The 13,016-nt window shown below is 42.0% G+C and overlaps 1 protein-coding gene across 1 annotated transcript in view; it reads right to left on the reverse strand.

The window, feature by feature from the left end:
- Positions 1–13,016, reverse strand: part of LOC126389464 (dedicator of cytokinesis protein 2-like) — a 148,815-nt gene that overhangs the window by 33,935 nt on the left and 101,864 nt on the right. Inside the window, exons 27-28 of the mRNA XM_050043180.1 lie at positions 636–734; positions 434–528 (exon numbers count right to left, since the gene is read on the reverse strand). Coding sequence (XP_049899137.1) covers positions 434–528; positions 636–734 — 194 coding nt within the window. The remainder of the gene's footprint in view (positions 1–433; positions 529–635; positions 735–13,016) is intronic.

Here is a 13,016-nt window from a genome sequence, read left to right on the forward strand (position 1 = left end):
CATTAAAAAAACACTCTGCGTGTATACTTTTATTTTGGAATAAACAGAACAAGGCAATAGTCTGAAAACAGAAATGTTTTTTTCATACTCCTTTTTCCCCCATACTTATCGAGACCTGCAAATAATTAAAATCCAAATCCATCTTCTTTTTTTTTTAAAGATATTTTTGGGGCATGTTTAGCCTTTATTTGATAGGACAGACAAGCATGAAAGGGGGAGAGAGAGGGAGTGACATGCAGCAAAGGGCCACAGGCTGGAGCTGAACCCGGGCCACTGCGGCAACAGCCTTGTACATGGGGCGCCTGCTCTACCACTAAGCCACCAACGCCCCCAAATCCATAATTTTTTATATGTTTTCATACTGCATAGGTACCTTCAGGGTTTGTGTGTGTGTGTGTGTGTATATGTATATGTGTGTGTGCGCTTGTAGTACCTGTTCTGTACCATGATCATGGCCATCCAGTCAGAGGGATACACATGTTTCCCAATCAGGTCCTTGAAAAGCAGGAAGGACTCCATCAGGAAGTCCTGCAGCGAAATGGACAAGAGAAGGAGAATGTGTGTGTGTGTAGCTATATCTTCATTCAATACAGTCTGACAGCTTGTCTTATCTGCAGGTATGTGTGTGTTCTTACCACTAGATCAGAGGTTCCAGTGAAGGTGTCTATGTACGTATCATAGTGACGATCATCCATCTGACTCAGGATAGCTGTCATGCAGGCAACCACTCTGGACTAGAAAGTGTTTGAGTGTGAGAGAGAAAAATACGCACCATTACATTTTGGACACTGTGCTGTACTTACTCTGAGTGCCATACATCTAAAGCCAAAGACATTCAAATCTCTTAAGGTAATTTGATGCTGCACCACGTCTACAGCTGCCTAAAGTGAATTTCAAAGAAAACCTCAGGCCAGTTCTATCTCTTGCTAATTTGAGCTACAATCTACACAGAAGTCCAAACAGCACAAACATCATCACAAACAAGACCTGGAACAAAAGGGCGGCGCTCGGAGTGATGTTGTTTTAAAAGATGCTGTATGCATCCACAATGTTATTTACAAATTACCATAATTACTATAAACAAACACAAGTATTGCCAGGAACACTGGCAGCCTCTTCAAATTCTAAATGGCATGCTATAGTTTGTAAATTGTGGCCGTCTGCCACGAGGTAAGATTTCAAACATATATTCTGAATTGCTTTATAACACACTCTCACACACACACACACACACACACACACACACACACACACACACACACAAAAATCCAGAAACTAAACAGAAACAGGTTCCTGAGTTCCTTGTAACAGCTAATGCTGAAAAGTGCAAACAGTTAAAGGATAAATCACTGTGTTTTTGTTTTTGGGGACACTATTTCTGAAAGTTTTTATCTACAAAAAAAGTCCCTTTTAACATGTGTTACCTGAGATAGTTTTGTGAAGGAAAACAGAAGACAACTTTAGGTATACAAGACAGAGCAACACCAGCAACCTAAAGGAGAGGTGATTTTGACAAACACTGTAGGTCTGAGGGTAGATTTGCACAAAAAAACCCATGGTACTAAAAAGCTACACTGGATTAATGAACCCCACAGGAGACTCAGATTTGATCACAGGCACGTGTGTATGTTCATGAATGCCAATCAATCATAACTAACTCCCAGTAGTCAGCAATAAGCATATATCCCCACCCTTAAATAGTCAGTGATCATCATATAAGAAGTTTAAGTTTAGTTAAGTTTATTTACTTTATTAAACCCCTGAGGGGAAATTCAAAGTTTTCACTCTTGCTTGTCAATTACACACAGGTCTGAAAGAGACACACATGCACAAACAGGACCTATACATGCACAAAGTGGAGAGATGTCAGAGTGAGGGGACCCCGAGCGGTTGGGGGGTTCGGTGCCTTGCTCATGGGCACCTCGGCAGCCACCAGTCCACACTACATATTTTGGTCCGGACGGGGAATCGAACAGGCGACCCTCCGGTTCCCAACCCAAGTAGTCCAACTACTTTCAAACTGACGAAATGAGACTCTAGACTTAAAATCAGAGATTCTATGATTCTCTGCCAGAAACCAGTGGATTGCCCCCTCTGGGTTAAGGGGAGAGTTACTGCCTGAAGCAAGGAAGTTCAAGTATCTCGGGGTCTTGTTCAGGAGTGAGGGTAGAATGGAGCGTGAGATGGATTGGTGTTTGGTGCTGCACCGTCGTGGTGAAGAGGGAGCTGAGCCTGAAGGCAAAGCTTTCAATTTACTGGTCCATCTACGTTCCAACCCTCACCTATGGTTATGAGCTCTGGGTAGTGACCGAAAGAATGAGATTGCAGATACAAGCAGCCGAAATGAGTTTCCTTTGTGGGGTGGCTGGGCTCAGCCTTAGAGATAAGGGTAAGGGGTAAGGAGCTTGGACATCCGGAGGGAGTTCGGAGTAGGGTCAGTTGAGGTGGTTCGGGAATCTGATTAGGATGCCTCCTGGGCGCCTCCCGCTTGAGGTGTTTCAGGCACGTCCCACGGGTAGGAGGCCCCGGGGCAGACCCAGAACATGCTGGAGAGATTACATATCTCATCTGGCCTGGGAACACCTTGGGGTCCCCCAGGAGGAGCTGGAAAGTGTTGCTAGGGAGAGGGAAGCCTGGGGTGCTTTGCTTGGCCTGCTGCCCCCGAGACCCGGCCTCGGATAAGTGGATGAAAAATGAAAATGGATGGATCTTTTACAAGTTAGCTCTTAATGACTAAGGATACAACTTGGCAGCTAACAACAAGAGCTATCTAACATCTGAAACATTGTTTTTCCCTTTTTGCTCCAGAGCCTTATGGGTAGTGAATTCCTTGAAATAAAACATAAAGCATTTGGCCTCTAAATTATCTTTTGTTCTTTCTACTTATTTACTCAATATTCTCCACATTAATTGTCTAACATGGATTACTAAGCCATTAACAACTCTTAAAAAATAAACATCAGTTTCAACAAAATAAGGACACAACACTCGGGTCCTGTTCATAGAATGTGAAAAGCAAAATGTGGTCAATCTCAAGGTCGACACAAAGGGACAGACGGTTTACTCACTGAGATAAAATCACATGTAGAAAAAAAATCAAAACACATGAAATCGTGTCCTAACAATAGCTGTAAAGCTCCTGATTTCCCAAAAAGCTACTTTCATTTTGGTGGCAAATTTACATACTGATTTACATACTGCAGGTTTTTTTGAGTGTCTGTGTTTTTAATGAGGTTTAACTCTTCAGTATGAGCACTTAACTCTGAATATGGCCCAAGGTAAGTACACAAAAACACACAGAGAGGCTGGTAATGGGGAGAATAGGATGTAGAAGATGAAAGTGAAGGAGAGTCAAGAGACAGAAGAGGAGGGAGAAGAAGCAAGCATCGCTGTGGAGGTAAGACAGAAATGAAAGGTGAGCATAGGCAAAAAAGAAAAATAAAGTTTTCGACAAGTTTCAAGTTTTGAGTGTGTGTGAAAAAATACTAATGTTGAGAAAAAAAAATCCTTGAGCTGATTAAAGCACAAAATTTATGGAAAATTTTGCCCAAAACTTTCCACAACCGGAGGCTGAGAGGAGGGAGACACTGAGAGGGGTGGTGGGTAAAAAAGGAGAGGAAAACACTGAAGAAAGAAACTGCTCTGACCAGATGAAAACAGAAATAACCAAAGGCATGAACATCAAAATAGTCTGCATATAGAACACACATAGGATACTAATTGTTAGATTGCTGAAGTATTGATTGGTTAGTGAAGCTAAATTCCAGTAATTTACAGCCCCTTCCACCTTCCTCTTCTCCATCTACATCACCTGTTTGTTTGTTTGCCTGATTGCTTTCTTAATAATTTCTCTCTGTGGAAATTCCTGCTCTTTGTGTTTTCTGTCCAGTAAATAAAATTACTTATTGACAACCTAAAATGAAACACAGTAAAACTCAATTTGAAAATGTTTGTGGAAAATCGAGAAAATGAATAAAAGAAATGAAAGAAAATTTAAAATAACAACTGTTCTGCAGAGCATTAAATTGCCCTTTTACTTTTGATATTTTTGCTTTCTCTTTTTCATCTGCCATCTTGATTATAGTCTCTTGAGCTGTCCGTGAACAAGCAGGCATGACCCTCACACCAATGAGAGTTGACAAGGTGAGCCTGAAAGGGGTTGAAGCACCTCATGGTCACCAGGAGGAGTCTGACTCTTAAAGGGCACAGAGTCAAAGCTGGGGTGGACCGTTTTATGTACTTAACTGTTTTGTGTGTGTGTGTGTGTGTGTGTGTGTGTTGCATTTAACTGGATGTTGTGCTACCTGTGGAGGCCATTGGAGTACAGTGAACTCATTGAGCTTTGAGACATGGTGCGTTATCCTGCTGGAAGTAGCCATCAGAAGATGGGTACACTGTGGTCATAAAGGGATGGACACGGTCAGCAACAATACTCAGGTAGGCTGTGGCGTTTAAACCTTGCTCAGTTGGTACTAAGGGGCACCAACATGTGCCAAGACAATATCCCCCCCTAGAGATGGTTGTGTGTGAAAATCCCAGTAGATCAGCAATTTCTGAAATACTCAGACCAGCCTGTCTGGCACCAACAACCATGCGACATTCAAAGTCACTTAAATCACCTTTCTTCCCCATTCTGATGCTCGGTTTGAACTTCAGTAGGTCGTCTTGACCATGTCTACATGCCTAAATGCATTGAGTTGCTCCCGCTTGACTGGCTGCTTAGCTATTTGCATTAACAAGCAGTTGAACCGGTGTACCTAATAAAGTGGCCGGTGAGTGTATATCAAAGCATATTATACTTATTATACTCCTGCACAGAAAGCTGCTATTCCAGCACTGGCAACAACTGCCTGCACTGCAAAGCAACCCCAAAAACAGCAAGACAGACTTATTAAAAAGAGAGTCTAAAGGAGAGTCTGACAATAAACACAATAAAACATGTGACAACATCGGCGAAACAGTTTAGAGATGGAGAGAAAATGTTGGTAATAGTTTAGCCTTCTGCTAACTGCAGCAAAGGAAGACAGCTGTGGTTAGTTCAAGTTCATGTTCATATAGCAAGCTAGAGCCTCAACATACATTTGTCAGGAATTTACAGGCCCAAAACTTGACCGAATCGGGATCACCATCAGGACCAGGATAGTCTCTATATACAGACTCTACATTCATCTGTAGGCAAACCCCAGAGATCTTGCCTCCGGAAGAAGAGCGGAAGAGCCCTGGTTTCTGGTTGTAGGCTGTTTGTAGTCCGTGTGATATTGACCAATCACGTTTGAGGCGGCTGCAGTTGTTGCCAGGTTAAACGGTCCGTGCAGTGAACTAACGAGGCGGAACATAATTGGTGTCACTGCAAACTCGCAACATCGCAATGGTTCAGCATGTTTACTTAGATACAAACGGAAGTCAGAAACGGAAATTCGGCTCCCCCTCCCAAATCAAACCAGAATGCCAAGAAATCGGGGGTCTCCCCCCAGAGGCTGTGTTCGGTGTCTGCCGGAAGTCAGACGCCGAATACAGCCAATGGGTTCTGAGAATGGGACCAGGATAACTGAAATGAATGACTAGGACTCATACAAGTTATTGTATGAAGCATTTGCAGCTGCAGAAGGAGGGCTGTATTTTCAAATTCTGAATCTTTTGGGGTTTTTTTGGCTTTTCCAGATAACTGCTTACCTCAGCTTAAAGGTCCAGTTTGGAGCAGGGTGTCTTGGCTTATGCCCTGCTTTAAGTCACAGTCAATTTGTTTTGTTCTGCTTTTACATTAACGTTTTCTGATCCATCCCTTCTGCCGTGCTTAATTGCTGGAATGAAGTTCGCAAACCTTTTCCAGAAACATGGCAGATGTGCAGGTATTTCTGCAGCCAGGGTTTTGGGTTTAATTATCCTCCAGAGTTGTTGGCACAAAAGCGAAACATGAGACAGAGATGAAAGATGATGGATGGCTAATTGAAGATGAAAGATGAACGGCATCTAATGAGGTGACAGCCTTCATCTGATCAAAATGTGCAGGGGTGTTAGTGTTTGTGCTTGCCAGCATTCCAATATAAAAACTTTTCAGTCATGTCTGCAAACAAAAACACAATTTGCCGAGTACAGTTTTAGAGTAAATATAAAGGCAGACACACACAAAAATTGATAAAGGAAATGTTTTTATAAGTATGACTAACAAATGTTGTCTAACTAGGGAAGAGTACTGTATGTTCTTGGATGTGTGTGTGACCACCCCCATTCTGCACTTAGTTTTCTTCCTGCAGTGCAGTGACACCAGAGACCCTGTCAGCATACTCTCTCCTTTAATCTCTCTTCCTTTCTTTCCTACTTCTCTTTTACCCCTCGTGTTGCCATTGCATGTTTAAATGTGCAGGGAGATCAATTTAGTCTGACACCACAGTAAGCACTGTATGTAATGATTACTAAAATGAGGGAGCCATGTTTAGATTGTGTAGATTAGATTGTCTGTTTAGATTTGAGATTTAAATAATGTCTTTTCTGTTGTTGTTTTAAACCATATTCGCACAGGACTAGTACTGTTTCCCCTTCTGTTCCTGAGATATGACGTTTAGTAATGGCGGAAAAGCGTTTTTGCAGAATATCATGATGTCGAAGTAAAGTTGACCTTTGACCTTTTGAATATAAAATGTCAACATTCCAAAATTTTATCCTGTTGGACATCTGTGTGAAATTTTGTCATAATTGGCATGTGAATTCTCGAGTTATGGCCAAAAACATGTTTTGTGAGGTCACAGTGACCTTGACCTTTGACATTCTACCACCAAATCCTAATCAGTTCATTCTTGAGTCCAAGAGGACATTTGTGCCAATTTGGGGAGACTCCTTCAAGGCCTTCTTGAGATACTGTGTTCACAAAAATGAGGTGGATGCAAGGTCACAGTGACCTTGATCTTTGACTACCAACATCTAATTAGTTCATTGTTGAGTGAACATCTGTGCCAAATTTAGAAAAATTCCCTCACAGTGTTCTTGAGATATCACATTAACAAGAATGAGACAGAGTGACTTTGACCTTTGAACCATGACCACCCGAATCTAATCACTTCATTAAGTCCAAGTGGCCGTTCGTGCCAAATTTGAAAAAAATCCCTGATACATTCTTGAGATATTAGGTTGACAAGAATAGGAAATGTGTACGGACAACTTGAAAACGTAATATATATGTATTTATTGTGCATAGTGTCGTCTGTGTTGTGTGTTTTTTATGCCACTGTCAAAGACAAATTTACATTTTATGTAAAGTTTGATGGTAATTAAAGAAGTTAAGAAGAAAAAAATGACTGTACACATCATATCTGGGTGATAATTTCAGGAGAACTGAGTAAACAACAGACTTTGCTTATCTTGTGTGACTGTGCTGCTGTAGCACAGATAAGGGGTTGGATTTCTAAATCAAATGAGGTCCCCTGATAATACCGGTCCCCTGCGAGTTGGGCTTTTGAGTCAATAAAATCAAATCCTGTCACTTGAATTCAAACTCAGTGTCAAACCAGTTTTATTGACAGTTTTCCTGACATCACAGTATTTAAATGATGTATTTGTATTATTATAAATGGACAGGAAGCACTAACAGAGAGGAGCAGGTAACAAAACTAACTTCTCCCTTTCCCTCTCACCCCGTCTCTCTCCCTCCCTCGCTTCCTTAGTGTGTGATGGCTGATCAGTAATAGGATTAAGAACACACACACTCACTAAAACTACTCTACAGTTCAGTACTTTCTGGTTTCATGTTGACTGTGTTTGTGTGTGCCTATGTGTGTGCTTGTGTATGTGTTTGTGCAGGTCACGTGTTGTATTGCCCTACTTCAGTGTAATTGGTCTTCTCTGAGGACTCGTGCTCTCAATCTTCTTTAACGCCATCAACAAAAACACACACACACACACACACACACACACACACACACACACAAACACAAATTATCAAAGGGCCAAATATCTGACCATCAGCTGCCTGTCCTCACACATGAATGTGTTTCATCAACACATTACATGACATGCACAGACATATAGGAGGCAAATGAGCCGTGTATATTAATAAAACTACTGATGGTGTATGTGACAGACAGACAGACAGACAGACAGACAGACAGAGAGGGAGGGAGGGAGGAAGCTCAGGGCTTGTTGCGACGAAGGCCTTACGCAACAGTGAAGAGATTACTGACAAAACAGGACACAGATGCTGGCGAGGTCTGGGATTTCTCTCCCTTCCTCCGCCTCATTTATCTATCCATTTTCTCACTCTGGACACTCTCATTAATAATGTATAAACAGCTGTAATTTCGGAGGTGAATCAAGATGACAGTTACCTGAAAGTGCACCTGCGTGACTAAACTAAAGCTATGCTAGAAACCCCTAGAAGCTGCAATGTTCATTACACTCGGCAGAACAAAAGTGTCAAACTAAACAACTATTAAACGACTTCACCTGGGCCATACAGGCTATTAAAGCTGACCCATGGGCTCCCTGTCTCTGCCTGTCTCTCCCTTCCTACAGCTGACACCCACCCTGCATCACCTTTTCTTGCACCTTCAGCACCTCCACAGTGCACCTGCCACACACCCACGCTTTGCTGATTTTGCTGATTTTGACACCTCATTGTTCATTTGCATTAACTTTAGTGCTAAATATGGCTGAAAATAAACTTTGAAACTTAATGAAAATAAGACTGACATCATCATGATTGGACAACCCAACCTATTAAAGGACTCTAGGGCCCTGACACACCAAGTCACCGGTCAGATGTTGGTCAACATGGGCTGGTGGTGAGCATCGGTCGCCCTACTTGTGGCATTGTGTTCAGCACCGTTGGCCCTCATCGGCCCTTTTTGGCTTTTTTTCTTTTTTTTGGCCAATTCAGCATGTTAAATCAGAATACTTGGTGATGAAATCATGCTGATTGGCAGTTTAACTCAGTGCACAAGATGAGAAATGGAAGTGAGGAAAGTTAACAAAAGCCCAATAATATTTGGTAAGCTCATGTTTTTTGCCATTGAGATCTTTAACAGAAATGGTTTCTAACTGTTTGTGCTATTGTTTGCTAACACAAGGTAAATATGCTTTCAACATCAGGTTGTGTTGTTCATGTGCTAACTTGCTAATTAGCATCTTGAATCCTGTCGGTCTTCCAGTTTCCCTTTTTGAATGATGAATACATACCAATGCCTGCTGTTATGGAGAGTTATTCTCTCTATGCAGGCGCAGAATGTTCCTGCTAGGTGGCCGTTGGCTGTAGTCATTGCGGTGTGTTCAGGTGCAACTTTCTGGCCATGACATAGGCGATGTGAGGCAAATCAACAGTCGGCTGGGTTCTGGGCCTTTAGCCCTTAAGCTGTTCACAAATTGATATTTCGTTACGAATCTTGGTGTGATTTTTGACAGTTCCCATTTCCAGGTTAAGGTAAAGGCCTATCTCTCTCACAAGGATCTCAAGAGAGTTATTCATGCTTTTATCACCTCTAGGCTACTGTAATTCTTTGTATGTGCAGAACAGTCGTCTCTTCATCTTCTGCAGTTAGTGCAAATGCATCTGCTTGTCCTGGAGCTAGAAAAAGAAAACAGGATCACATAACACCTGTATTCGCCTCCCTCCAGTGGCTCCCTGTCTGTTTTAGGATTCATTTTAAGATTATTTCCTTGTTTCTAAGGTTTTAAATGAGCTGATCCCACCTTATCTAGCAGAACGTTTACATCTTAATACTCCACTTAGAGCGCTGAGGTCGACTGGTCAGATGCTCCTGGATGTTCCCAGAGCGAGACACAAAAGCAGCACCAACCAGCCCTCTGTGTTTGCTGCCCCTAAACTCTGAAACAGCTTACCTATTCAAATAAAAACTGCTCAGACAACAGACACCTTTAAATCACTGCTTATGACCCACCTCTTCTTATTTGCATTTGATTGAGGGGAGCCTAATCGACTTCATCTTCAGCTGTGCTGCAATTTGCTCTCTATTATTATGTTTATTGTTTTCACTGTTCTCATTGTTGTTCGCTTCTGAACCATTTGTTCTGGTATTTAGTGCCTGTTCAGCACTTGGGTCAACTGTACTTGTTTTTAAATCTGCTCTACATTAAAAGATTGGCTTGACTTGACTTCAGAAATTGTCTTAAATAATTATCTTTTGTGGACTCCCTCCTGCTCACATTCCCTGAGACAATTTATGACATACATCACATTCTCATCTCATTTAAACACACCATTACTCCAGTGCCACTGCAGCTGCAGCTTGTTTATTCTGTCCTCAACCTGGATTCATCTGAAGGTACACAGGGAGTATCCTCAGTAATTGTAGCACACTGGTTTCCAGCAACAAAACCAAAACCGTCCAACTGTCACGGCACAGCCATGAGCATGGTTATAAAACCATTGAAATGTATCAGTATCACAAACAGATAAGTCATAAAATCAGTATCCATCTTAAGTTACTTTTGACTTTTGACAAACTAAGCTACAGGTCAAACTAAGGCTGTGTTGTGTGTGAGTGTTGTGAGAGGGAGAACTCCTCTTCAGAAGTTACTTAGACTCACTTTATGTCACCAAGTTTCTGCGTAAAGTTCATTATCCCCAAGAGATGCCCGTTGGGATAAACAGTGAAATGCGATTGATGCAATTAAACATAATTAACATATCATTCATTTTAAATTAGGATGGCGCATTAAAGCGTCAACTTTGACAACCCTGATTTAAATACTTTAAGCATCAGGGTCTCATCTGTTAGAGGAACACAAAGGATTGTTTCTGGCGTGTTAGTCACAACTGTCACTCAACAGTGTGAAACTGCAGATCAAGTAATCCACCAGGTACACATGGATGATTCTGGTGTTTGTTCTCACCTTTTAAACTCCAATATCTAAGACATTTAACCTATTTTAAGGACTAGTACATAGATAGGAAGTCATGCAAGCTGCAAAATACACACCAGACACAAAACAAATGAGTAAATGAGTTTCCATTTAAAGCTCAGAGGGACATGATAACAGCCATCCTTTCATATAATTCCACATCAGGCCCATTGATACCTTTCACAGCACTTCATTTGGGTCCATATCCTGGCTGTGCTCTCCTCTCCTTCCCCTCTTTTCCTCTGCCTTTTGTGGTGTCCCCCCCAGGTGGCAAGTCATTACGCTGCTCTCAACTGTGATTTTTCATCATTTTTTAAAATAGAACATCTACAAAACACAGTCTCACTGCGAGCCTGCAGCATTCCTCACTGTACCCTCACAGACACATGCTCATCCATGACCCCCCTCTATTACACGCACACATACACACACACGTTTTTTTTTTCCAGACACATGGGGGCTGAGGTGGGAAGTAAAGGGGGTTGAAAGAGAGAGAGATGGATTGTGCTGAGGTGTAATTAGAGTTGTTGTGTGTGTCAGGGTGATGTGGCAGAGTGTTTGTCTGAGGCTGAGACGGAGCAAGGGGTAATACGGGTGTCTATGTGTGCGCATGGGTGTTTGCATTTCAGCGTGAAAATGAACGCCTGTTCACCGCTCAGAAAACAGATCAATGCGTCCTCAGACTCCCATTTACCAGTCAAGTGCAAGAGACACTATCAGCTGGTACAAATAAGGCTGAGATAGCAAAGAGAGGGAGAGGTCAAGGGGAAGGGAATAACGAGAGGAGATGGAAAAAAAAACTTAGTCTCTACTTCACACACTGTATTCTTCGTCCTCCTCTTTGACGACGACATGCTTTGCTTCTCATCCTTTACTCAAAATCAAATTAGAGACCTAACAGCTTCAGCACAACCGTCTCATGCCTGTCAACCACGTATGTTTCTGTGCACACGTGAATTATTTTCGAAGGCCGCATGTGTTGCACTGCACCCTCACTGCTTATGTAACGCGCACAAACACATTCACATGGTCTCTCACACACATCCACACACTCACAGACACACACCTTTGCTTGCCTCATCAGAGGTCAATTGAAACACAACGCAAGGTGAGTCAACCGCTTTGCAGTGGCGCATACATCACCAGTTATTTTCAGATAGGGGAGGGCTCAGGAGGGACATTTATGTGGACGCTGCATCAAGGGACCACTCAGGGAACACACACACACACACACACACACACACTATAATTCGTTTTCCATACACACACAAACACATTACTGACAGACATAACTCATAGCACAGTTACATAACCCATTGTGCACAAAAGGAGCAGAACAGTTCTACTAGATTCGTGAGGATTTCTGCTTCATTAGTGTGCGTACACTGCACTGAAAACATTCCTTTTAGCTGCACTTTTCAGCACTCTGGCCTGCCAGTCTTAATTGTTTTATCCTTTTTTTATTCTCACTCCTTTTGTTGTTTCAACTCACATCTTGTTATGTGTTACTATTCAGCTGTTAGCGTTAATTATTATTTTATTGTATTCTTACTTTTTTTGATGGCTTTAATGTCTCATTAATTCTTACTGGTTGGTTGCTGATTTTAATTTAAGGCTGCAACTTTAAAGTACTTTCATTATCAACTAATCTGTGGATTGTTCTCAGGATTAACTGATGAATTGTTCAGTCTATAAAATGTCAAAAATTGTTTAAAATGCTCATCGCAATTTCCCAGAACCCAAAGTAACGTCCTGAAATTGCATCATTTGTCCAAAACTCTTGAATCTTAATGAAAATAAGAATGAATTACGAAGAAAAGCAGCAGATTCTCACATTTTAGAAGCTGGAACCAGCAAATGTGTGACATTTTTGTTTGAAAAATGACTGAACAGGCAAGCCACTGGCTACGGATTAAAAGGAGCGACACCACTTGGGGCCCTGAAATACCACTAACAACGGCAGGGTTCAACGGAGTAAAAGCAGAGAAGGGTGCACCTGGGACGCCAGGTGCTGCCAATGAGCCCTCTGGAGATGTTGTGGGCCTATCACCGAAACACCAGTGAAGGAGGGTAGCGACCTCATGACCCCAATGAAGCTTTTACCCTCCCTAAACCCCCATCCCCTCTCTGAAAATGGCCCCAACTATCACTCACAACTGCAAGTA

Source organism: Epinephelus moara, chromosome 4, assembly GCF_006386435.1.
Source record: "Epinephelus moara isolate mb chromosome 4, YSFRI_EMoa_1.0, whole genome shotgun sequence".
Taxonomy (NCBI): domain Eukaryota; kingdom Metazoa; phylum Chordata; class Actinopteri; order Perciformes; family Serranidae; genus Epinephelus; species Epinephelus moara.